This window comes from Anticarsia gemmatalis, chromosome 18 (genome assembly GCF_050436995.1).
Source record: "Anticarsia gemmatalis isolate Benzon Research Colony breed Stoneville strain chromosome 18, ilAntGemm2 primary, whole genome shotgun sequence".
In the NCBI taxonomy this organism is placed as follows: domain Eukaryota; kingdom Metazoa; phylum Arthropoda; class Insecta; order Lepidoptera; family Erebidae; genus Anticarsia; species Anticarsia gemmatalis.
In genome coordinates this window covers 5876116-5904032 of record NC_134762.1, presented here as the reverse complement: position 1 = coordinate 5904032, position 27917 = coordinate 5876116, and the positions used below count along the sequence as shown (strand labels likewise).

Below are 27917 nucleotides of genomic sequence, written 5' to 3'. Positions count from 1 at the left end.
TCAAACCCTTCAGAATGAAACATTCTCTTATGAACTAATTAATGAACATAATTTCATATTACGATCAACTTTTAAGTAAGTATAATATGATATAGTAAGTAAGTATATTAAGTAAGTAGTTTAACATATTGTTTTGTGATTTTGTAACTTGGGAGCCTACCTGCTACATTACCAATCAATGCTTTACTAGTGTCTATTTGCAAGATATAAATCCCGACATAATATTTAACTAGATACGTTCGCTGAAATTTATCTATTTATCTTTTCCCCGCCGCGATGGTAAATGAAGTAAATGTATCCTGTGAAGTACGAAGGCCAAGGAATAAAGTAATTGCTGTAAGTGTGTAACGGTTCACCTTGTACAGAGTTTTATCGGCCGTTCACAAAGCATTTTTAATAAGAATTATTTTACTCGTGCATTATTTGTATTGCATTATAAGCAAAATTATAAAAAGGGATAGTAGTAGATACATATTTAAAATAAACTATCATTTCGAAAAATAAAAAAGGAGAACGCTCGTTAATTGCCGTCCATGACTGCAATGTCAGAAGCGGCGGCGACTCCCTCACAACGGTATACCCTGGGATCTCGCTCGTAGCGCACGCGCAGTCGTCGTTGCGGCCTTAACCGCCATGGGTCGTTCTCTCCGCACGTTCGCGGTTTACACGAAACCGTATATAGTGAATAATACAAGATCTGCTTCAACGGGTTGTCCGTTCTCAAAACGGCAGCGATCCCAAATTGCTCCCACTGCGGAGCTCAATGAGGAAATTTTCGCAAATGCAAAACCCTATTCAGAGGTGCCGGGACCGAAGCCGATTCCTATTCTGGGGAATACGTGGCGGATGGTGCCCATAATCGGTCAATTTGATATATCAGAGTTCGCGAAAGTGACACAACATTTTTTGGATAAATACGGGAGGATAGTCCGGCTGGGTGGGCTGATCGGTAGGCCTGATCTGTTGTTTGTTTACGATGCTGATGAGATCGAGCGGATGTACCGACGGGAAGGACCCACGCCGTTCCGTCCAGCGATGCCGTGCCTCGTCAAGTACAAGTCTGAAGTGAGAAAGGATTTCTTCGGTGAACTACCTGGAGTTGTTGGAGTGTAAGTCATATTTTATTCCTACATGCATATTCTACATATTTAAGTCTCACAAATTAAAATTGATAACTGTAAACCTAAGCTAATGAAACTAGATCTTTATCTCAAAACTAGAACAAAATAGGCATCAGGTTTCTAACCAGTTCATCATAAAACACGACTTGCTTAAAAATCACCCGAGATTAACAAAACAAGAAATGAAGTGCCGTTACCTGCGGAATCTCTGACTTTCACTTCTCAAAAACGTAATGAGGCAAAAAATATTCAATGTTTTGAACTTTAAAATATATTTGTATTCTTTATTAAAAGCTTTAATAAGTTTTGCAGGTGTGTGATAGCTATATGATAAGTGGGTTACGAAAGATTGTTTGACACAAGGCCGTAATCGTATTCTAAATCCAAGGCTATAAAATGGTTTGGCAACGGTCATCATTATTTCCCAATTTTTTTTGTGTAACTTTAAATACCTTTCCGTCAAAAATGCCTCGTTTTAAACCGGAAATGGTGAGGACATTATGCCCACTGAAAAGAAAGGTGGTAATAATAGACCGGAGTTTAAGATAAAAAATCTAAAAAGTTAGTCGGTGTGTTTTGAAACTTGTCTCAGGTTTATAAGGTCTCTCCCCATGGAGGCCTATGTTATCCCTCTAAAAGTTCTTCTTCTATGATTTCAAAACTACATACACCAAAATCTAAATAATTCTTGTAAGGGGGTCGATCTCTGAGTACTTAGTACGTACAGACCTACTAAGATTCTGAGTTAATAGTCATGCGTGATCTGTCGGTTGGTAGAGCAGCTTGTAATTTACTCGTATTAAAACAAGCTAGACCTACTTTAAGGACGTATATGATCAAATGACAGAAACCCTATAAAAAATAAATAGTTACTTTAATCTGTCTGTGAAATCGTTATCATGTTATGTTATCTAGCCGAAATTTCAGAATCTGCGTCTGTTTGTACGCTTATTTATTTCTCTATTACAATATTATTTGACTCTATCATATGACAGTGGTAACGAGTCGAGGTTCGAATTTCGCATATTGGTTTGGTTAATATAACTTTATTGGAAAAGCCTTCTACTTACATGTTATAACACTGATGGCGAACAAAAGCGAAGTCTTGCACACTAGTTCATAAAAATACCGTTCAAATTTTATCAGGACTGAACGGTTGCATGTATTTTCTTGTACGAGCTACGTACGTAGTTTTGATACATGAACCATTCATCTTTTCATGCAAAAATTGATAACGTATGTAATGCAATTAATGTAATCCTTGTACTAGTTATTATAGATATTTGAATTGAACTCACGTTACGCGTTAATCAATTAGTAAACAACAATCAATCTTACGTTATTAAAATAAATAACGATCGATTTAGTTCGCAATTATTTCTTATATTTCGGTCTTTCAGTGGTAGTACTTTAGGTTCGCTAGTAGGCAAATTTATGTTTTGAATTTATTGTGCCTTTTTGTACTGCTTTAAATTGTCTTCGAGATGCGTTGCTGTTTACAGGCAGAGGGATGGGATAAGGGATTTTCTATCTGCTTCTAGGTTAACATACATGTTAACATGTAGCAGTGATCAGAAAATCATAGTATAAACTGTCTTTCTTCATACTAAACTTACTACTTGTATATTAAAATTGACAAGGACAAACATAAAAAAGCTACAAAACATGATTGAAAATGAAATGAAAAAATTAAAACTTTACTTAAAAAGAAAAGAAGATCGTCCCTACCGTGTTTAAAAATTCACCAGTAGAAAGACTTAAAATAATGTGTAATCATAGTATATCTAATACTCATTGTTGCGTTATGACAACTTGTTAATGAGGCATTAGTTATTACACAATGTTGCATTCAGTACTTGGCCAGGGTTTGTTTTGCTTAGCACGTTTAATAGCATTGACTAGGCGAACATACGGAGTGTTTGAACAGGATAATACTGATAAATTGTAGCAGTTTATTGAGCAGTAAACAAATAATGCACCTCGCTTAAAGATTTATTTATTTATGTGTAATATATGGACCAAAAAAGAACAGACTTTTTAAAAATGTAAATAATGTGTCTATGAAATACATAATATGTCTTTATGTCATTATGTCTCTAAAAAGAGTATTTTACTAATAGTAAACTATTATTTACGTAGTATTTTTCAGACAAAAAAGTGTAAATAATTGCTTCAGTGCTGTACTATTATTTTGATGTATAGCTTTTTAGTTTTTCTCTCTTTATTTATCATCTCAACAAACATTACTTCTTTAATGTGTAGGATGCAATAAAATATAATGTAAGTATCTGATTTATTATGTACCTACATACAAAAGCTAATATTAACATGTCTTTCAATTTTTTTAAATGCGTACCCGAAAGATTAACTTATCGTCCCTTGCTATCTTTGCCAATATCAGAGGTATCAGCTGCAGGTACACATGATTTGCCTTCTTTAATGCTCAAACCTTAGGTTAACATTGTTAATGGTAGAACGTCGATGTATTTCATACACATCTGTATGAAACTAAAGGTTGATGCCATGTTATAAGGGGCGAGCCAATATCATAAACCGGGCACGTAAACTACGATCAAAAGTTGAGAACATTCCAATAGAAATATGAAAAAACCCAAAAGCAGGAAAGACATAAAAAGAGAAAAAACCCAAAGAACTTGTAGCATACTACGTCGTTAAAATCTAGCATGTGAAGAACAAAATATGGTATATCTAAATCATAAGGACCTACGTACTAATTTAAGGTACTAACTCGAAAATATTACGGCTATCAATGTCACCTACATTATCTCACTTTTGTTTTAGTACACATAATATTTACGAGTAATTCACACAGTTAGTGCTAAAACCGGTGACAATGACAGTTTAGCGTTGTCACGTTTATTTACTTAGCTTTTAGCACCCTGACATGAAGGTCGAAACATTATATCATTGGTGTGTTCATTCAAGGAAGAATGTTTCAACTAGGACTTGGAGTTTGATCCTTTCAGATGATTTACTTTTTGTGTAATGATTTAGCATCTAAACTGCAGTTGAGTGCTAATTTCGCTAAATGACATTCGTCATATACTCTAGCTTGTTCATCAGTATACATACAGTAGTGAATTGCAGATTGTAGAATAAAGCCTTTAAGGCATTTAAAAAGCTATATAATAATATACTGTATAACTTTACATTAAACTTTCAATCTTAAATTAACTTTAAACCATGCATAGGTCTGTACCTCCATAAAGTGCCATGCCTTATTCCCATAGGGGTAAGTAGAGATCTATCTTGAATATCACAGGAATTTTATATTAATGTTTCGTATAGCTACATAAAATGGTAAAAGTGAAAGAAATTGCAAGCGTGTAGCGGTTTGTTTTGAATAAAATGAAGGCTGATGCTAGCTGCAACCGGTTTCAAAGTACAGGACACGTTTAAGCCATGTTTTAAGATGTAGTTTTTAACAGTTACCGCTTGCGCTGAGGTATCCGGCACAGAAACCTACATAAACAACCGAGCGAAGTAAAGATCCAATTTAGATTCATTTTGAGAAACAAAACTTATTAAGTAAATCTGCCATTCTGATCGTACTTTATACAAAAAGAATGTTTTTCGGAGAAACTTTTACTTGTTTGGTTTATCAATACACAAAATAACTATGTTACTGCCTAGTTAACCGCTTAAATCAATCTACATAAAGTACCTATATTATTTTGAATGGTTCTTTCCCAAAAAAAGGTTGTAGCTATTCGCTCTTCAGAAGCCTTTTTCAAATAATGTGATCATCCATGGTGCCTGTAGATGAATAGAGTCACAAATGTATCACGAGTGAGTGAACAAACGGTGTTGATACTTGGCCCACTTGCGAAGCGGGCCGAGGCGAAAGTCCGCGAGCGTGGTGCGTCAACGTGACGCGCACGACAATCAACCCATGCCCAAAACTACGCCTAGGAAGTGTTCCGTGACTATTTACAATGCGCATAACCACTTAATGAACTGCTATAATAATATGCTTTCCCTGGCGAAGGCTTTGTGTAATCGTCAATGAAAACGTTTGGTTTACATTTATACATTAACTTACTCCTTTTTTCATTGATGCAATTAAGGGACGGTTCACATCTGATGGAAGATGCGTCGGGCGTAGCCTAAATAGTATGGGATTCGCAACGACGCATCATTGGTTGAGTGTGAACCGTCAAGTGTTTTTCTATACATTTATCTGTTCTGGCGTTACGCGATCGATAATACGCGACGCCTGTTCCGTCAGATATGAACCTTCTCTAAAACATGGATCACGATTGTAACAATGGAGAATGTTACTAGGTATGCCAAATCGCTTGAAATTTTGACACAGTATAGCCTGTATGTATACATATAAACTAGTTTTTGTTTTAGTCAAAAATACCAAATAGTTTTGATTTTATAAGCATTCAAAGTTTCGAAAAATATCGAGTCCCGCTAACAGCCGCGTTAGCGGCTGTGACGTCATACTACTTTACCGCGCCGCGCGGGCCGCGTCCCGCTTAGTATTAAGTCGCCAATCGTTGTTGTAGGTGTAATACTTTGCGTAGTATTTTGTTGTGTTTTCGTCCGCTTATGTATAAAATAACTTATAATAATAGTAAATACTATTCGATTAATAAAATGGATAAAGGATTTTAAAAAGGGCAATCGGATAATGTACTTAAAATAAATGGAATAATGGTTGCGAATTATTTGTGAAACAAATAGAGGTTTTGTTGCTTCCGAAATCCTACTTAATATCATAAATTTGAAAGTTTGTGAGAATGTATATATGTACATACATAAGTACATAAGTAATACATACAATGACATACATATGTCATTGTATGTATGTATGTACGTATGTATGTGTGTACGTACGCACGTATGTATGTATGTATGTACGTATGTTTGTATATGTATGTATGTAAGTATGTAGGTATGTAGGTATGTTTGTTACCCTTTCACGCAAATTTGACAGAACCGATTACGATGAAATTTGATATATACCTGAAGACCCAGAATAACACATAGACTACTTTTTATCCTCGAGTTCCCGAAGGATAGGGATTTACGCGGGAAGGGTTTCCATGCGGACTAAGTCGTGGACGGCTTCTAGTATATTATACATAGGGTGTACGCCTACGGGTTGATGACCGTACATACGCTGACTCAGCTCATACGCCGACCCAGCTCATACGCCTACTCAGCATTTACGCCAGACGCAGTAACAACCTGCGTCACTTAATATTGTGCAATACCGTCTATATTAATGAGAAATTATGTAATAATTAGCGAGTACCTCTTAACTTTACGCAGTGAAAACTATCAAGGGAAGACTAGCTACCGTTATTTATTGTAACTTTACTCTTTAACTTTAACTTAATATACAGTTTTTAACTTTGTGGCTATCTTTCTATTAGTGCTCCTAAACTTAACTTAACTCTACTCTACTTTACTATTAGTGCAAGTGTGTGAAGCTAACTGGCCCACACATATAATAAGTAATAATGTTAGATAAATATTTACGATCACTGCATATTATAATGAAACAGTTTTTAACCGAAATAATCGTATACTTATCGATTTTACATTTTTCCTGCCACAGTAAAATCAATAAACTCGCGATCAAACCGGTTAGAAATTGTTTTATTATAAGACTAGCTGACCCGTGCGGCTCCGCTCGCGTGAATGTCGTGCTGTTGCATTAGTTGCAGCTCACTTAGACCTAGATACTTTCAAGGTTAGATGCCAAATAAAATAATGCACTATAAAATAAAATGTATATCAATTTCCACAAAAATCTAAACAAAATCCATAGAAAATGTTTAAAAAGTACTTTGAAACGTAAAACAGCCACAAAAAGTACTGTCTCCGATGAGGTTCGATCCCTCACCAAAAGGATTAAAAATTAAAAACGAATCTATAAACCAATACGCCACAGCGACGCTTGTAATATAAGCTAAAATTTTCGCTTATATTTTTATGTTACCTGTGAACGATTTTTACTACATATTTGCAATTTTCTAGAAAACTAAGAATTTTTATGAGATAAAAAGTTTCCTATAAGTTGCTCCACTACTTATTCATTAAGATTTAAAATATTGAATAACCAAGTAGGTACCTACTTATACTTTCAAAAGACTGCGGAATTTATGACAACAAAAATATTCGCTCACTCAATATTGTGATAAAAATGTTATTTAAATAAAAAAATATGTCAAAAAAATTATAATATTGAATTAAATCACCTAAAAAAATTAACACAAAATTTGAAAAAATAAATAAATTGTACAAAAATGAAATGTCACTCGTTAGGATTTGAACTTACTCTCTCATGACAAAACAAAAGTTCATTCTTGATATGTAACTACTTCGACCACGAACGCTATTAATATGTCAGATAAAATTATACGTTTATTCCAAAAAGGCGATGCGATTTTTTTTTAAATATTATAAATATCCTAAATGTTAATCAGATAAAAAAAACATACTTAGTACAAAAAGATATCCTTTTTGTACTAAGTATGTTTTTTTGTGAATAACGTTACAATTTTTTTTTATGTAAGGCCATTGACCTAGTTTTAGAATTAAGTATTTAAAATGGAATTATTTGGAACGTGATAACACTTGGGTTACTGGGTCGTTCTCCTGAAAATAAAAAGCAAAACATAGAACTACTTAGATTTTAATTCCAAAATACATATTATCCTACATTGATTAGGGTTGCCATAGATTTGGCTAGGCATTTTTAGGACCGCTTGCCTGACCTTGGCTCTTCTTAAAAATTCAATAGGAAATTTAGAGGGGAAATTAGAGCGATGATGAGTACTATGCAATATGGAAATTTGGAATTGGGGTGGGGGCAAGACTGCCGGACTCTGCTGGAGTGTAGAAGGCGCTGATACAGGAAAATTATCCGTGAAAGTATAAATTTGACGCATATTTCACAACATCACTGTATTACCATACTCAAAGAGTAGGTATATCTTTTGTGTTCAAACCATGTATGGTCACTGAGTTCGTACTCAGTTTTAAATGATTCGTATTTAAATTGAAACATTGTTGGTCGACCTTCCGGTATGAGTTTTGTACGCCCTTGAATTTTATATCTGAGGTATTTTTCTGAACTAATGATGCCTAAACACATTTTATGCTTAATAATGTATAGGTACTTGCGATGATACGTCCGGAACCGCGTAACCCGTAATTATTTTTTATATATCATCCGTTGTTTATTTTTTAAAACTTACCTATAGTCTGTTGCATAGCTATCCAATTTATTTCCTTAATGCAACCAATTAATTTGGTTATGTGTTACGAACTACAACGCCATCTGTTAGTAGCGGCGAACAACGACAACAAACGAAATTATTCGGTTTGCCACCTAGGATATCCCGACCGCACCGGACCCACGTAAACCAGTCAACATTTTATGTGTAATAAATCATACAACATTTATGTTTGAAAATCTTATAAATGTATAGCCTGTTTCAAAGGTATTTTTTTTTACAATAAAGCAATCAAAATAAATTAATTAGGAAAAACATGCTTTGTTGCGGACTATAACGCCATCTATTGGTTGGTGCGAACAACAGGTATCGATACGGCAGGCGCCTCGAACTATATTGCGAATGTTGTGAAATGGATTCGCAACGCCATCTATGGTATTTCTAGGGAAACGCAGGTTCGAAAGATTTCTACGTATTTTTTTCAATTTTCTAAAAATCTATGAAAAATTATGCGATAAAAAGTATCCTAGAGACTGCTCCACTACTTATTCTATGCATATAGCAAATTTCAGTGCGTTCTATCCGGTAGTTTTTACGTGATAGCGACACATACAGACGGAGGACAGACAGACAGACAGACAGAAAAGAAAATTATAAATTGCAGATTCGGTATCAGTATCCGTTACTAAACATCCCCCATTGGTTTTTTTTTAAATATATTCAATGTACAGAATTGACCTCTCTACAGATTTATTATAAGTATAGATAAATCATACAACATTTATGTTTGAAAATCTTATAAATGTATAGCCTGTTTCAAAGGTATTTTTTTTTACAATAAAGCAATCAAAATAAATTAATTAGGAAAAACATGCTTTGTTGCGGACTATAACGCCATCTATTGGTTGGTGCGAACAACAGGTATCGATACGGCAGGCGCCTCGAACTATATTGCGAATGTTGTGAAATGGATTCGCAACGCCATCTATGGTATTTCTAGGGAAACGCAGGTTCGAAAGATTTCTACGTATTTTTTTCAATTTTCTAAAAATCTATGAAAAATTATGCGATAAAAAGTATCCTAGAGACTGCTCCACTACTTATTCTATGCATATAGCAAATTTCAGTGCGTTCTATCCGGTAGTTTTTACGTGATAGCGACACATACAGACGGAGGACAGACAGACAGACAGACAGAAAAGAAAATTATAAATTGCAGATTCGGTATCAGTATCCGTTACTAAACATCCCCCATTGGTTTTTTTTTAAATATATTCAATGTACAGAATTGACCTCTCTACAGATTTATTATAAGTATAGATGAAGTTATTTTTTATTACTTATGTACTTACTTACATAATATTAAATTACATTTAGGCACAAAATATGATTTCCTAGTGTTTGAATTGAACATTTTTAAAAGTATTTAGGAATAATTTCATCGCACCGAGCGCGCGACCTCAAGCGGACTGTGTGAGCCAGACTGAGCAAGTGTAGAGTGACGTCACACCGTCACCGAGAGCTAGCGTCGTGCGGTTACAACTTGTTTTACTTATAAATCGAAAACTAATTGACGTATCGAAGTAATTCTTTCACCAGTATTTTTTATTTTTAAACGAGAATATGGAGTGCTAAAAATCAAAATTAGGTAACATTCTCCTGCTGTTAAGGGCGTCTGTTTCGTCACTTGCATCTTCTGCCAAGTTGCTTTTAACAAATCATTGCGAGTCTAGCTCCCATTAAGTAGACGGATATTAAACTGGTGAATTCTAAGATTATTATGATCATTTTTGTAAGAGTAGTTTATAAAGATCACTCCAAAGTTATAGATCAGAAACTCAAGTACCAAAATAAACACGAACTTAAAAAATACGTTAAAAAGGCTTAGTTTCCCGAACATTAAGTTTAAGTAATACAGAATTTAACAATTAAGTGTTGTATAGTTTGTATTTTAATTGATATTATTTCGCCATAGTTAACATTTCAACACGTCATGGCCACGTCGTCACCTCAACACAGATGTGCATCAGAATCTGTTGATTGCACGAGGATCACTGATATTATCATAAACCTAGCGAGTAATTGTCGTGCCACGAACATTTGGAACAAACCGTTTCTTCAACCGGACGTTGGCGTTTTAATGTTTATCTTATACACGTATTTGAATGAGTTAAATAATGAGCACAAAATTAGGAGTAACAATAGAGTCACTTTATCTTTTGCATCTCTGTGCATTCTGAAGAAAATAATTATCATTGAAAATGTGACTCTCTCCTACTCATTTCATTATTATAAATTCTCACTTGGATCCAATAGTCTGAATATACTAGCGGATACCCTAATATGCATAGTATAATTTCATTGACCTGGACTTTTCACTACCTAATTAATTAGGTTTCAATAGCCTTTTCAGGAGCCGCAAGTCAAATAGCTATATCAAATGAGTTACTTTAACCCTTAATCACAATATTTATTCAAGAATCAAGACGTGATCTTTTCTCAAACTTATGCAAGACCCGTAGTAGAGCGAATAACATGAATGGCAAGTTAATCTAGTGATCTCATAATTAGTCATCTTGTAATAACTGCAGCGTAAAATGATTGTAAACGGTCGCACGCGTTGTGAAACTAAGTAAATATTGAGCTGAGAGTTCTACCGGTTGCGAAACGATTACCTGTCTAGTGTCTAGTACATACCTACTTGTGCTGAAGAGAAACACTCCTACAGTAAATATCTTAAAGACTATTTACTGATACTAAAGTTAGTTAACCGGTATACGGTTGCGACGTTAGTAGCGTTTAGATGGGTGTGATCAAGCGGAAAAAATACCGCTTGCAATACTGCATTAATTAGCTTTCCATGATAAACTAGTAATGTATTTTATTAAACTGGAAATCTGAAAACAAATGAGAATGCTTTCCACAAACTAAATTAACATTATTCAGAGGTTTCAGGGCAAAGATTTTTATATAGTAAATTGTCCAAACATCACCCGAATTCTTTCTAATGAAAATGCTTTGTATCAACAGGAAGAAAATACGCGATCATCCAATACGATGAATGTATGGATTGTTTTGATCAATAATTTTACAAACTGACAGCATATTTTTACCTATCTTCAGTATGTTATTATCTTCTTTTTGGACATTAGTTGCCAAATTCCATCGCACAACGTTAAGTGATTTTTAGCACATCCATATTTTCAATACAAATAGGTCCGTACTATCTACATAGGTATAGACAGCTCCAAAAGTAGCTGATCATACTCAATCTTCTAAAACCCTATATTCCATGGAAAAAACATTTGCCATTGATTGAAATGTTTAATTCTAACTCATTCTACCTGATTTTGATCAGTTATTTATTAAAGTTACGTAACACAGAGGTTTCGAAAATGTGAAGTTGTTCAGCTACTTTTGGAGCTGTACCTACTATAGATTCTGCGTGATTTAGCACGGCACACATAACTCTAGTATATCGTAAGGGCTTGGTGATTGGCATGCGGCTCGCAGATCTTAGATCATAAATGTCAATAGCGTGGCGAGCCGGTAAGTACATACGCAAACATCCTCTGAATAGTGATGTTCGCACACACTCCATGTGTCGTTACACTGTTTGTTCTACATTATTTTACATAATATTTTCTCATTCATGAGTTTTTGCTTGAGATTAGAGTCTATTTATTGATATTTTAATATATTTGGAGCAATATCTTTTAGTTCAAGTGTTTACCATGTCACATTTGTCAGATTCACAGAAGGTAGAACTGATAAAACAATGAGAGCTCTATTTTTTCTTTCTTCATTTACATCTTGATAACAAGTTAAAACTAAGTATTGATTCGACAAAAACTCTCCCTGCTACAATATTAAACCACCAAAATAATACTATGAGTAAGAATATAATAGTAAAATATCCATTGCAATATCTTAGTAGAGCGTAGTTTACAAATATTTATGCTAGAGATCGCTATATAGCGATTAGGGACTTACAACTTGCGTTGCCAAAATGTGTAAAAAGAAAATACGCTTGGTCGTGCTTATTCTCATATAAAATATTATTTTAAATACAAGTTAATTCTCTATCGTATGCAGATCAAAGATCAATAAAAAGCCGCTGATCAACTTCGTGAGAACAGAAATTTCTCCCGTCGCCATTTGCAACCAAGCGGATCGTAAAAGACAATGAACTCTGCCATACTATTAAAATGTACGACAACATGTAAAGGGCGATAACTGAAGTGTTTAAATATAATGTTTTCTACAATATATAGTATAGAAAAAGAAACTACGCATTTATAACAGACTAACAGTAACAAAAATGATTAAAACTTAAGTAGGTACGTGCAAGGGAAGATTCAAGAAAACGGTTATTTTGAAAACGTGTAAAAGAAGAATATGAGTGTGTAAGACTGGTTGAAAGTGTAAGAAGTTAGAAGTTTATTCTCTCATTTCTTAATAAATTTTGTATTTCTAGACCGCGTTTACAAAAAGTTTATAGTCACTAGTTAGCTAAATTAAAATTGTCTCTGCAGTCTTTTTTACACCAAGACAACCACTTTTACTAAAACATTAACAACAGGAACATAAGTTGTCACTCAAAGCGACAATGCGTGATCACCTTTTACTTTTTCATAAGCAAAGAAGTCTTTATTCAATCGTGTTTGCGTTCCATAAAACGTATTAGATCAATGCGTTAGTATTCCTCGCATATTGTCACGAGACGCATGCGAAGTAACCGCCTATCGCAACGATAACATGAACATTTTTATTCTAACAACGATTTCTTCACAGCAATGCTGTCATCTCGCAATCATTTGTTGAGAATTCATGGCTTTACGCTCTGTAAATGGTTATTATTTTGTTTGTTTTGTTTCTCGGGTTTTCCGATACTACATAAGGTTATACCACACAGGCTGTACTGCGATGATGTTAATAAATAGACGGTTTATTCAAAACTAGCTGACCCGCGCAACTTGGCTTGCGTCACATAAGAGAGAATGGGTCAAAATGTTCCCCGTTTTTGGAACATTTTTTACTGGTACTCTGCTCCTATTGGTCGTAGCGTGATGATATATAGTCTTCCTCAATAAATGGGCTATCTAACACTGAAAGAATTTTTCAAATCGGACCAGTAGTTCTTGATATTATCGCGTTTAAACAAACAAATAAATAAACAAGCAACCAAACTCTTCAGCTTTATAATATTAGTATAGATAATGTCTAACTAATATCAGTCATAATTAACTGTCTACTAATTTGATACTATTAAGACAAGCAATATTGATTGTACTAATTAAAAGCACGATCCGTTTTTCTATTTATGATTGACGTAAAATTAAAGAACCAGGGCCTTTTTTCATGAACGTCGTCGAAATAAAATATCTATTTTCTTGATTGATCTTGAAGAACGACTACTGCTGACACCTTCCCATTTATTACAGCGAAACTGATTGGTTGATAGAGATAAAACTTTGTTTTAATCTAAATAACAAAGGATATTCCGTTTTATGTTTAAAACTTCATTCAAACTCTATGGTCATTCTATGGTTAAGTGTTTTGGACCTTTGTATTGTTTATGGCCTTAGCTTTATGGTGCTACCTGTGGTCCTCACAGGCCTATGAACAATTTCCACTGTGTATTTTATGTGGAAGCTTCTCTATGAATACACAGCAGCTATTTATTTTGATTGTCTATTTATTTTAATTCTAAAGAATATTTTATTCTTTATTGTTTTTACAATACAGAATAGCCTTGAATAAAACACTTATAAATAATGGATACTTTACATGTAATAAATGAGTGATTATTTTTCAAAAAAGTTTAGCAGTTATTTATTTACACGAAATTAGTAGTACTTATGTTTTTTTTCTAGAATTTATTACCTACGTTTTTAATTGAACATTAAGTACATAATTTTATACGTAGAATTTCCTTAATTTATTGAATAAAAAGGTCAAATAAGTGAAGGTCTTTGTAAAATATTAAATGTAAAAGCTTCAGAAGGCGATCCACTTCAGAGACAGCTTTTTAAAAAGACTTTTCTCAAGGTTTTGATTGTCTGCGCAAAATATAGGTAGTTTCTTTACTTATATCGTATTTTAAGGAAATTGAATATGACATAAATAAAATACGTAGATTATTTTGCAAATATCGTTGTTTATAAGCATTCACGATTGAAGACGAAGATTGATTGCTATATCACATAACTCTTTCTATTTTTTTAAAAAGAGCTTCTCAATTCCTCTACTCCCTTTTTAATTCCAGACACGGCGACCAATGGCGGCGGTTCCGTTCCAAAGTACAGCGGCCAATTCTCCAGCCCCAAACGGTGAAGAAATACGTGGCTCCCATCGAGATGGTGACCGAAGACTTCATCAAGTACATGGAGGATGCTCGCGATGAGAACGGAGACCTGCCTCATGAGTTCGACAATGATATCCATCGGTGGTCACTTGAGTGTAAGGCTGCTTTTGCTTGCCTACCTTGTAATCTATACTAATATTGTAAAGCTGAAGAGTTTGTTTGTTTGTTTGAACGCGCAAATGTCAGGAACTACTGGTCCGATTTGAAAAATTCTTTCAGTGTTATATAGCCCATTCATCGAAGCTAAAGGCATTATCGCTACGACCAATAGGAGCAGAGTACCAGTAAAAAATGTTACAAAAACAGGGAGAACTTTGACCCATTCTCCCTTATGTGACGCAAGCGATGTTGTGCGGGCCCGATAGTGATGATAATATATGTACTTCAGGACATTTTAAAGTACCGTACCATATTTGAATTCAAGTTTTTGTAAATCTTGACCAGTTTCCTGTCATCCACGATTTTGATTTGCTGAGACCATTATAGTGTCAAGGCACTGGGAAGAGTAGGTGTAGCCTCGGACCGTTGCGCTATAATGATATCGCAGCGTAAATCTGTGACAGTACCCCATAAAGTAGTATAGAAACGGACGGATATAGAGCGATTTCCTTCGATTTCTAGGAGATTGATCTTCGTTGTAGTTTCTTCTAAATGCATAGTACAAAACCTAGTACTTCGAACTAAAGAATAAAGTCACAAATAAACGAAGCGTAGGTTACCACTGTTATATTAATTGTCTTTTTGAATTCAACAAAATAAGACTCAAATCTAATAGATTATAACATGTGATCATTAAGTCACATAGTTTACATCAGAATATAAGCAAAAATAGCGGTTGAAAAAATCCGTTACGCCGGTCCAGTTACTTTATACAATGTAGAGCTAACAGCGCCTGTTAATTAATTCTATCAATCGCGGCCCGCCACATCATTGCCTGGGTTACACCGGGCTAGCCTTAACAAATGAAATACTAAAACTTTCCTTTTTTTGATAAACTTTCCTTGGGAAATACTCTATCTATTGGTAAAAATTCGTTCTGTACATTTTGAGTTTATTCAACAGATATTAGAAGAGAGCGCTTGTTTTGTTATTTGCAGAGAAAATATAGCTAATGATACAATCTTTTATCGTTACCCAGGTATCGGTCGTGTCGCGCTGGACGTGCGACTAGGATGCCTATCCTCGCAGCTGACTAGTGACTCCGAGCCTCAGAGGATCATCGACGCAGCCAAGTTTGCTCTCAGAAATGTAGCTGTTCTTGAACTGAAGGCACCTTACTGGAGATACGTCCCTACACCACTGTGGACCAAATATGTGAACAACATGAATTTCTTTGTTGAGTAAGTTTATTGTTATTATGCAATGCGTTATAAATAGTGTTTGCCGGAGATTTTACGTTTATCGAAGTGCGAAATAAGTGTGTTTGACAAAAGGATTAGGTTAATTAGCACTGCAATAATGATCAAATGTTCTAAGATTGTACAAAAAAAATGGATAGAAAAGATAATAACAAAATTATCAATATTGTATTTTTACCGCATACTGTAAATTACTGTCTTGGTTCGTGTAATTAAATTGTAAATGCACTATAACCATCGAAGTATTTTGCAACCTTCTGGAATGAGAAAATATAACAAAAAAACATTTCAACAAACAATCTTCTTGGTTCCCATAACTTCGACTAAAACATTTATTGTTATTTTCAGACTCTGCAGTCGTTACATAAACGAGGCCCTGGAACGGCTGAAGACTAAGAAGGTGACGTCAGAGAACGACCTGTCTCTCCTCGAGCGAGTGCTTAAGAGTGAGGGAGATCCGAAGATCGCTACTGTTATGGCGCTGGATCTTATTCTTGTGGGCATTGATACGGTAAGATTCACTCAATTATTCGTTGGTAATTTTTAAATTAGCAGAATTTGCTATTCATTTTCAAAATTTACGGCGTCATAACTGGTTTGTCTTAAAGCTATGCAATCTAAAGAAATTTTGTTTTATTTTGTTGTTCCACATGTTTTATTAGTTTAACTGGGCCTTACGGCCAAGTTGTTTCAGACTGTTTCAGGCTCCTATGCTAAACTTCATTTTAAAAGCTGCTTATTGATAAAATCCCGCCGTTTAAGTAACGTATGAAACCTTATAAATATTATTTACCAATACCACTTCTTTGTTTTCAGATATCAATGGCGGTATGTTCGATCCTATACCAGGCGGCGACTAGGCTGAAGCAGCAGGAGAAGATGGCCGAGGAGATCAGGAGAGTGTTCCCTGATCCCAGCAAACCTATCTCATACTCCGACTTAGATAAACTACACTACACTAAAGCTTTTGTTAGAGAAGTGTTCAGGTACGATTTAACGCGTATGAAAGTAATTTACGCTGAAAGCTTTTATCGTAAAGCAATCAAGGCACATAGGCTAACGTATAATATGCTATATTATGTATTATTTATTGAAGATTAACTTAAAAGTATAAGTTTTTTAACTTGTAGTTTCTTATTAATATCTTTTTTAACCCACGTAATTAACATTGAGGTGAATCTGTACCTCCATAAAATCGTTTGAGTCTAAAATAATTTAATTTGTAATGGATTTTCAAATTGGAAATCTTAAGGAACAACGGTTTTTAATAACGACTATTCATATTATCTGTAGATTTTATTATAAATGGGTTTCAGAGATTCCATAAAATATTTTTTTTGGTACTTAGGTATTAGACAATAAATGTTGAATCTTATTGTTTTTATTTCAGAATGTATTCTACAGTTATCGGTAACGGTAGAACGCTTCAAGAAGACGATGTTATTTGTGGTTATCACATTCCCAAAGGTGTAAGTATGATTCAGTTTTGTCTCTATCTGTCATTGTAACTCCCCGAGGAATTTACCAATGTTTATGAGGTTTTTTCCTGTTTAGATTCATAAATCAATCAGAACGATTAGCTGAAGCATTTGGATACAATAAACTCTTTTCTGACATGAGGGTAGGGTCTTACCGTTGTATTGCTTCTGTGGTGTTTTCGAAACGATTTGTCGCAGGTTATTTAATTGTTGCATAAGTTGATAAAACTGAAAGAATAACACGGTTTTATTCTAGAAGTTTACATAGATATTTCTGGCTTAATTTATATATCTGGCTCAAACTATACACAATAATAAAACCATTATGTTACCACCGCACTATCGAATTGGGTTTACCTGTAATGATAGTTGAAAGTTGTTAATAATAAGTAAATATTTGCAGGTTCAAGTGGTGTTCCCCACAATCGTGACGGGCAACATGGAGCAGTTCGTGTCCGACCCTGAGGAGTTCAAACCGGAGCGTTGGCTGGAGTCTGACGGACGTCTGCACCCATTCGCCTCTCTGCCTTACGGCTTTGGCGCCAGGATATGTCTGGGTCGCAGATTTGCTGATTTAGAGATCCAGATTCTTTTGGCCAAGGTAAAAAAATGTTACTACTACATCCAAGAGCTTGTAAACAAGAACAAGGTACAAGAAATTGAGGAATATAATATAATCTCCTTGCCATGTGAACACACAACGTAACGCCTGCATTAATGAAAACGCTTTGTCTAATTACGACAATTCATATTCATTTTTACATCAGGCGATCACTAAATAAGTAGAAGAGATATTTTGATGATGATGATGAAAATCTTCTAGTTCATAACATATTTCAAAAGGAGGACAATTAAGAAATGTATCCGTACAAACAATTAATTGAATTAGTAATTTTTGTAACACTCTTTAGATAGTAAAACAATAAATTAATTAGCGTTTTGTATAGGAAGAAGCGTTTTGTAGAGAAGGACTTTTAGCGTTGTACTACGTGTATAACTGTACAATTTTTGTTTTTTACAGTTGATTCGTCGATACCGTTTGGAATACCACTTCGAGCCTCTAGACTACGCAGTCACATTCATGTACGCGCCAGACGGACCACTGCGCCTGCGTATGGTTGAACGGTAAATCTTACATTGAACTGTATGGTTATAATAATAAAGACTATAAATGCCTTGTAATTAATGTAAAGGTGAGGTAAATACATTGTTGATGGAGGTGTTAGTTTACATATATTTTATTGTATGTTAGATTTAATGTCTATTATTGTGTACGATTTTTAAGATGTAAATAAAATGTTTCATTTTGTTTTAAGAGTTTTATTTACGAAGTACCGCTTACGATGTTGATATATCATTTATTGATTCCATCTGTCTTCGTCCCATTGTTCCTAAAATACTTGGTCGACGGTAGCGTGGTTGACAAAGCCTTACCCGTGCCATTCTGAAAATTGACAAGCGATTAGTTTCGAAATAAATCACTACAAAATCTGAAAACGTAATTCTTAGTACCTTCCTTTAGGTCATATTTTCGACTCAGCTCTGCGCTCTGTTACTTCATTAGGTTTATAGTAGGCGCTTGCATTGTGAAATAAAACAACACAAGAAATTCAATCGCTGTTGTTATCAAGTTATATTGCTGATTGAACAATTCATCAAAAGGCGAATAAAGGCATGCAGGTATTATAAATGATTAATTATAAATGTTCTCTCTCTCGTTAAGAAGAAGGTGGGTACAATGAGACACGATAGAACGCTGCAATTACGATTTGAAAATACTTCGTTTTATTGCTTCATTTACACATATATGTAAGGCCTAGGGTTCGAAATAATGATTCAATGCATTGTGAAACTTTCTAAAGAAACAATGTATAGTATTAGTTACAGAAAGTTATGCGGTTTACTTACCTATTAGTAGCTATTATTTATAGAGATAAGTTATGTTTCTGTGTTATGATTCGTTGCGCTTATTATGTGGTTGCGAAGAAAGTATGCCTAGCTAATTTATATGTAAAATGTGTCAAAATATTGTGATATTGTTTGGAGAAATACCGTTAAGTAAGTAACAGCAATTGAAATGTCGAATGGGGTCGTTAATGTTGGGTGAGGTAAAGTGATGAAACCTAACGAACTCTGCCAAATATGTACCTATACGAAATCCATTTATGTTACTCTAGAGTACCCTTTGATGGTTTTATATAAAAGCGTTTAAATATAAATGTAACCAATTAAAGAATGTAAGAAAGAATGAGATAAGTACAAGTATAGCTCATGGTTACACAGAATATGCTGTGTTTGTAATACTATGTACAAATACGTCAGTATATTTTTATTACGGCTTCATAAAGTCGATGTTCTGTGGTGTAGCGTCAATATAGACATTCATGTAAATTGTTCAGTTTACGTTCATTTTCATTGTGAAAGCTTTACATAAGCCAAGTCATTTGAACATCCATCAAATGCGGCACTTCAGTCTGATGGTTATAGCTTACGGAAACCACATCTAGACTCTAATGCTTATTGCATATTGTTACGAAAACTAACACATTTCAACTTATTTTGTTGTTGCTGCTCAATATTCTATACGTTTTATGAATTTGAAATCTGAGGATGTGGAAATTTGATAAAAGGACTGTTTCAGTCGATATATTATTCGATTATATCGTTTTAATAGCTCAATTTGCTTTATAAGTGCGTACATTAAATAAAATTAGTCAGTTACTAAACAAATAATTCATAAAATTTTGATTGCTTATTAGTCCTAGAATCGAGTTTACAAGATTTCACTTATTTTTCTTAATTAAGTACTTGTATAATAATTATACCTTTGTTCGACGCTACATACATACATGATCTCACGACCTGTCAATCTTCTAGCAGCCTTTATGGAGCCTCTTAGCAAATGTTAAAACCCGTGGGCAGTTTAAATCTGGTCTCACAAGTTGGCCTCCAAACTGTCATGTTAGGCGGCACCTTTGTCACGTAGGTTTGTTTACCCACATGGCTATCCCATTACTTGTTTAACACATACCTTTGTTTTACAACGACTTTTTAAAGCGCTGTTTCCTCAGTACCTACACCATGTTATGTAAGACTGTTTTAGGGATGACGTAGGTTAGTAAATAGCTTAAACAAATTGAGGTTAATGGGTGTACATGATAGTAATAAGTTATTGCTAATTGCGTTGCCGAAATTGACTCTACCGTAGTTTGATTTATTTGTCTGTAGCTTGATTATATTAGCACTTGCTTGGAACACGTTTTTAAATCATGTCAGACTAAATGATAGGTTCTAGATTATTCGAAATTACTAAGCAAAATTTCATAGCAATAGATAATGAACATCCTTTAATTAGCAATTTAGGACTCTTAGAAACGTTCAAAAGCGCTTTCGTTTCCAAAGAACAGTCCCGCGTCTGGATGGGGAAAGAAATTCAATATTGTTAAACCATAGCTTAAGTAGTTAATTGTTTTATAAAAACTACTACTTTTAGTTCAAATACCATAACAGGCTAATTACTAACTATTGCAGTAACTAGTAAGTGCAAGTGAAATACGCAAAATGCAGGTTCCACGCCATTTTCTTCACTGCCTACTAATAACTCAGGACAGGTAATAGTCGTCTATGAAGTTGTTAGTTGACTAACGACTAGTTTGCAAAGTTTAAAGCAACGTAACAAACACACAGTCTGCAAATATTGCAGTATTGCTAGTTACAAATATTTATTTATTTGCAAAAGGTCGCACGACAACCCCCTACTCTGACACGAGCTTTCTAATGTTCAAAGGGTGGGAATCACTCGGATGTAGCATTTGCCACGAGGTTTTGCCCCGTGAGAATTTCTACTAGACTTTTAAAGCCAATGTCATTTTCGTGAATTTTAGCTAAATAACTGTGCTTAAAAATGGTATGTAGTAGCTTTCGGATTCTGCTATTAAATTGGAAAAGTTAAGTGATAGTAACAACAGGTCAAAGCGTGATTTTTCATCAGTTTATCACCATTGTTCGAACGAAGTTTGGGGAGTAGGTAATGGTATTATGGTACTATGGTAAGAAACACGCAACGCAAATTCGTATTTAGTTGATGAAGAGTATACCTGGGCATTCAAATGCTGCTCTGAAGAGGTCCGGTACGAAGAGGCAAACGTAATTAAAAAACTACCTACATAAAACCTATTCGTGAACTGTAAGTATAATATTGCAAAAAAAATAAAGCGTAGATTATCATAAATCCATGACCTATTGATCAAAAGTTTCGGTTATTCATTGAGGTATCAGTTGGATTTTAAAAACAAGGTTAATTTGTATGCTGCTGAATTTATGTACCTATTAATAATCTGGTTTAATACTTGCTGAATTCGTCTATATTGGGCTATTTAATTAATATTTGCATTACATGATCATTAATATTTGTATGTACATATTATGAATAGTTAATAAGGCTGAAGGTCGAATAATTTTAAGATAAGCCTTCAACTGAGAAACGAACAGCCTCTTCGCATCTTGTACGAAGAAGACATGCTTGATACCAGGAAGTTAAAGTAGGAACATAAAGATTTGCAAGCCCTTTGACAAGATTGGTCGGCGACATTGTATAAAGCTTGTCAGAACAGCCTTGTTTTAAGTGGCTCATGACTGACATTAACAAGAAAAAGGTTGGCAGAATTAATTCGTAAACTGTGACTCCTTTGCACACAATAAGGGAACGTTCGAATCTGACGAAAGATTCGTCGGGCGTAACATAATTTGTATGGGCTGAGCACCGACGCATCATCGGTTGAGTGTGAACGGTCGAGTGTTTTTCTATGCATTTGTCTGTTCTGGCGTTACGCGACCGATAATACGCGACGTATGTTCCATCAGATATGAACGATCCCTAAATTGTGGTGGAATCTACTAACATTCTTCGGAGTAACTTCAAACGGACTACAAAATATTAAATAGACCTCTAGTTATTCAGTTTATTGTTGATTACAAATGAAGATTGTTCGTGCGGTAGACTTAATACATTGCTGACATTTAATTTCGATTAACTAAGACATTCGGTTTATTTCTCATTTGTAATAAAATATTTGACAATTGATTGAACGTAAAATTAAATGCCAAACAAGCGATGATTGTTATATAGGATACAGATTTCAATTTAACAACAGACTATAATGAAAATATCACATTGTTTTTAAGAGGTAAAGATTCGAAGATATGTAAAATTGTATATTTTATTTAAGTGTAAAATGGCGTGTTCTCGTGAAACGTACTTATGTTGTGCCATCACTATATATAAATTATTAGTATAGTGCCTAACTGTGATCAGAAACATATACCTAGATCGTAGAAAACTAATATTTACATTTAATTTTGCAATTTACATAAAGCATAAAATGAATAATCGTTTAATTTCGATACGTAATAAAACACTAACATAAAATGTATGACATATTGACGAATATACATTTGGGTCAAGTCTATCATTAAAAGGCTTTTATGACCTTGTCGTATTGCAGTGATATCGGAGGTGTGCTCAAGATGGACTTTTTCATTTCTTTTATTTACTACTAGCTGACTCGCGCAACTTTGCGTGCGTCACATAAGTGAGAATAGGTCATAATTTTCCCAGTTTTTGTAACATTATTCACTGGTACTCTGCTCCTATTGGTCGTAGCGTGATGATATATAGCCTTCCTCGATAAATGATCTATCTAACAGTGAAATAATTTTTCAAATCGGACCAGTATTTCCTGAGATTAGCGCGTTCAAACAAACAAACTCTTCAGATTTGTAATATTAGTATACATTTACTATTTTTGAGTGATGCGTCTTTATTGTGTTGGATGTCATCGCCTAGCTAAAGTAAAAATACGGCATTTTCGCAATCTTTGTCTGGACATAATTTCTGACCTCCAGATAACATATAACGCCAAAGAAAATCGGTTAATAATCTAGAAATGATGATACCTAAAACATCAAAGATATCAAGTCTCTTTCAATAACACTAGCCTGTCAGCCCTTCTTCCGTTCTTTCCTCATGGATGGTCCATAAGGTTCTTTTGCTACCCCTTTCCACGTAAGAGGAGCCCATACGTGAAGATAAAGTGATTTGCAAATATCCAAAATGTCTTCAGTAACTGATAAGAAAACATATTATATTTAAATACTAGAAAGGACCAAAAATGAAATAAACATTCTCTCCGTTTTTATTTCTTTATGACTATTATTGAAGACATTAGAAAAATACAGCACTCATTAGATATTATTCAAAGTTGATAATAGCTAACAAATTTGCAAATTGTGTAGTCATCATGATTTGCATATTTTTTGCATTTGTAGCGTCTGAATGTCTAGCTTAAAGTAATATATTATTAGACTTACACATTGTATTTTGAGCCGAAAAACTAGGTTAATTTGTTACTGAAATAAACCTGTGAGTTATAATAGAGCTATTACTAGCTATTAGTAAATTCTTGTTTGAGATAAAAGCCGGAACGCAATAGACGAATAGTTGCTGTCTGAAATTGGCCAAAGATCGCTCAATTTACTTACTAAACTAGTTATGTATAGATCAATGACTGATTAGTCTTGCTCGCACATCATCTAACAGTTTAGTTACAAGAGAAATTTCGCCAAATATAAACATTTTAGTTTCGGTTCGGTATTTGCACTTGGCCTTATCTGATTCACACTTCACGTAATAAAGCAAGGTTCATTCACACTTTCCCATTGATAGCTAGCGTACGTTCGCACTTGGCCGTCAAAAGAAATAGAAAGTGTAATAACTCGGGAAGCGGCGCTCAACAACGAGATGCCTTCGACGTGAAATGTAAGACAATACGACTTTTTAAATGGTTTTTTTTTGTCACGGTTCAAAAAAGTCTGGTTAGATAACTATGAAGAGTAATTACACTGATGGCTATCTTAACATTTATCTTGTTTTAAATCAAACACGAACAAAATGTTTTATTAAAAATACAGTTGTATGTAATGTATGTATGTCTAAATCATGTTTTGATAAAAGAGTTAAGTTAAGTCACCTCTCTCAAACAATGCAATTTAATTATTCCTGAAGAATTTAACAAGAACTTAGGTTAAAAAAAAATGAGGCACCAAATCTAGATAACATAGCAACTTAATTTAAATCGGTCGGTAATCTCAGAATGGTCCAAGTGTAGCGCATGCAGTATAAAACTAAGGTAGACTGGTTTATTGGTTTAATGTATCGGTTTTTTAACGTATCCTGGCTGAATACCGGCTCTCTCAAGGTTTCAAAACTGTCACTTGAAAAGCGACAGTGAACGGAAGATGACCTTAAATATTATCAGGCATTGCCTTTTGGGAACATAAAAAAATTAATGATTTTTATGGTTTGGCACAAGTGATGTCAATGATAAAAATGTTCGCATCAAGATTATATTTTATTGTTTACAAATTTTATATTTGTAAACAAATAATTATTTTACTGTTAGAAATCCGAACCTGCGATCATCGTACCCCGAGTTTGCTTTCGGGTACCCACCACAATCAAGACAGCACGATCGTCGTCATATTCATACACAAACCAATTTCATATGACGGCAGAAACAATGGCAAAACAATGCAAGGGCTGCTCCGCAAATATTGAATGGTGCAAGACAATTAAATGTATACTAGCTGACCCGCGCAACTTTGCTTGTGTCACATATGAGAGAATGGGTCATAATTTTTCCCCGTTTTTGTAACATTTTTCGTTGCTACTCCGCTCTCAATGGCCGTAGCGTGATGTTATATAGCCTTAAGCCCTCCTCGATAAATGGGCTATCTAACACTGAAATCGGACCCGTAGTTTCTGAGATAAGCGTGTTCAAACAAACAAACTCTTCAGCTTTATAATATAAGTATAGGTAAGAGGACAAAATAATTGTGACATATTGCCATGATTCCGGAAACCATTACAAATTATCCTTTCCAAGATCTGAATCACAATCTTCAACATTCAGGATACGATCGAAGAAAGTATTGTCCCACTAATTTGAGTCAATCTTGTCTGTTACTTCATGATTGACTCATCTGAGACGAGGTTGAAGTGAAATTTTAACAACGGAAACAGGAAAACTGTTATTATGTATCATGTTTTTAGTGTTATGAAACAATATAATGTTAATGTCCAATACTGTGGGAGAAAAACATTGTTTGTTAAATAACATTGTGTGATCATAAACCACTTAGTGAAAAGTTTATTACGGTTAATTAGTACCTACTTAAGTTCGTAAAAATGATTTTTTTACGGTTACTTGTCGAGCATTCGTTACGGTTGATTTATACAGGTTTTTGGTAATTTGTCTTTCTTCTTGATAGTCAGTCGCTCGCCGGTATCCGGTGAGACTGGAAGCCGGCTTCATCATAGTTGGAGAAAAGGCTAGGCCGATGATGTCTTCAGTGAAACCTAGGTCAGCACACTTTTTCAAGAAAATGTGTTTATTGCATTAACATATTATGACAATTATTTTACTTTATGTATAATAATAATATGTATATAAAACGCACGCCAATTTATATTCCGCTAGATTTAGCAATTAATCATAAGTGGATAAAATTTATATTTTATCAGTCATGTTAGTATTTGGTAACACGAGTACGTTAGATAGTTGGGTAGGTGGGACACCCAGTTGACATTGGAGCATATCAAATGACAATAAATTACAATATAAGCGGCAAAACTGCATATAAATATAAGGTATCGCAATACGAAAAAATGTAATCTATTCAAAAAAATAATCTACTCATCTTTCGTCATCTCCACAGATTTAATACAATTTTATTGCTAAATGTGATCATCAGTGACCTTTGATGTTTGAATATTATAATAATGTATATTATTTTATTGACAAACGCATAAATAGCTGTTTACCTTGCAATTTTGACTATTACTATATCTTTTTTAAATATTTTCATTTATGTGTTGGTAAACATTTGACACGGACATGTATTAATGAATAAGTATTATGTATTAATTGCTAAAATTAGTAAGCATATTATTAGTTAGCGACTTGACAGTTAAGCCCGCGGGTAGCATAGAAGGTGTGTAATATTAGAAAATGAATGAATTGGTTGGTACTTATTTGAGGTGTTAAATACCACACATATCATAAACCTTACGACATTTATTTGCGCACAAATAAAAACCTTTAAGTCTAACTACATTATTACAAAGTAGAAGATCAAAAGTAGGTACAGACCACTGACCAGAGATAGGAATACACGTTTTAAAGAAAAATAATATCGGAGTTAATTACTAGGAAGGAACTACAACCGCGATATACACAGATACGATTGTGTAAAAAATCAACGGTGCAAAACGTTTGTTCCGTTCATGTTGATTACAGCAAAAATGACTATGAATTCGTATCCTACTTTCCAATACTAAAATTTAATAAGACTCATTGCTATCTCACCGCTGATCAAGAGTGCCTGTAATGAAGGGTCTTAAGTTCACCACGCGGACCAAGTGCGAGTTGAAGATTTTACATTTCTTCAAAAATACATTATATCATGTCTGTTAAACCCGAAGTTGTAGAATTACGCCATTGACGATGTTAGTCATGTACCTAGTAGGGTGCGAACCTATTGCAGTTAACCGGACATATTAACACACTTGGGGAGTCACAATTGAGAAACATCGAATATAAATTATTAGAAAAATTCAATTAATCCTTCAGGAACTGTCTTAAAAGAACTATTAGACATGCGTGGTTTTCAAAGATTTATTAGTTCAAATAGCAGTCGTTAAAGTGTTGATAGTACTTAATAATATTGATTGATGTGTCTGTCGCCATGCACGATGTTTAGTCGTTGTTATATTTGTTATTGTGTCGTGACATTGATCGCTGGACGTGGGTTGGATGAGTACTTTCGTTCTCAATGATGAATTCGCGGGCAAAAGCTTGTTACTAAACACCTGTAGTGTACGTTTTCGTTGTCTTACGATATTTTCGTGTATTTGCCTTGTTTCTGTATGTTATTCCGATCACTTTTCTCGTCATTTATTTTCGCACTTTTTTAAATGGTACTGCATTGTAAATTTCACTCCTAGACAGTTGAGGTTATGACGCATCGGACTGAGGGCAGGGCAAATCGTAATGTGAACTATGAAACAATAATTATAAAATTAAGATGACACTTAAAAAAATGCAAGCCAATTTAACCACAAGATCATTTAAAAATAGTCCTTATTTACTATTTACACAGTATTCTATAAGGAAACAACAGCAGAACCTTCTTACAAAAAGCCTTTTTTATATAAAAGGAGCGATAAAAAATCAATTAACAATAAATAAAATAGTAGTTGACATTGAAAATTCCATTTCGTTGTATTATGGAGACGGTCACAGAAAGTGCGCACCTAA

At 34.3% G+C, this 27917-nt stretch overlaps 1 protein-coding gene across 1 annotated transcript; it reads left to right on the top strand.

The window, feature by feature from the left end:
* Positions 1-564: 564 nt before the first annotated feature.
* Cyp301a1 (Probable cytochrome P450 301a1, mitochondrial) lies at positions 565-18851 on the top strand. Its single transcript, XM_076126300.1, has 8 exons — positions 565-1109; positions 14607-14800; positions 15844-16045; positions 16412-16574; positions 16880-17049; positions 17454-17532; positions 17945-18142; positions 18563-18851. Exons 1-8 carry the CDS (start codon positions 634-636, stop codon positions 18668-18670), a joined length of 1590 nt encoding a protein of 529 aa, XP_075982415.1. The 5' UTR covers positions 565-633; the 3' UTR covers positions 18671-18851.
* Positions 18852-27917: the final 9066 nt, after the last annotated feature.

Excerpts from the sequence above, each read along its gene's own strand:
- Cyp301a1 (XM_076126300.1), top strand. The coding sequence starts at position 634 with ATGGGTCGTTCTCTCCGCACGTTCGCGGTTTACACGAAACCGTATATA. Across the intron at positions 1,110-14,606 it reads CTACCTGGAGTTGTTGGAGT|ACACGGCGACCAATGGCGGC; the intron begins GTAAGTCATATT and ends TTTTAATTCCAG. Across the intron at positions 18,143-18,562 it reads TCCAGATTCTTTTGGCCAAG|TTGATTCGTCGATACCGTTT; the intron begins GTAAAAAAATGT and ends TGTTTTTTACAG.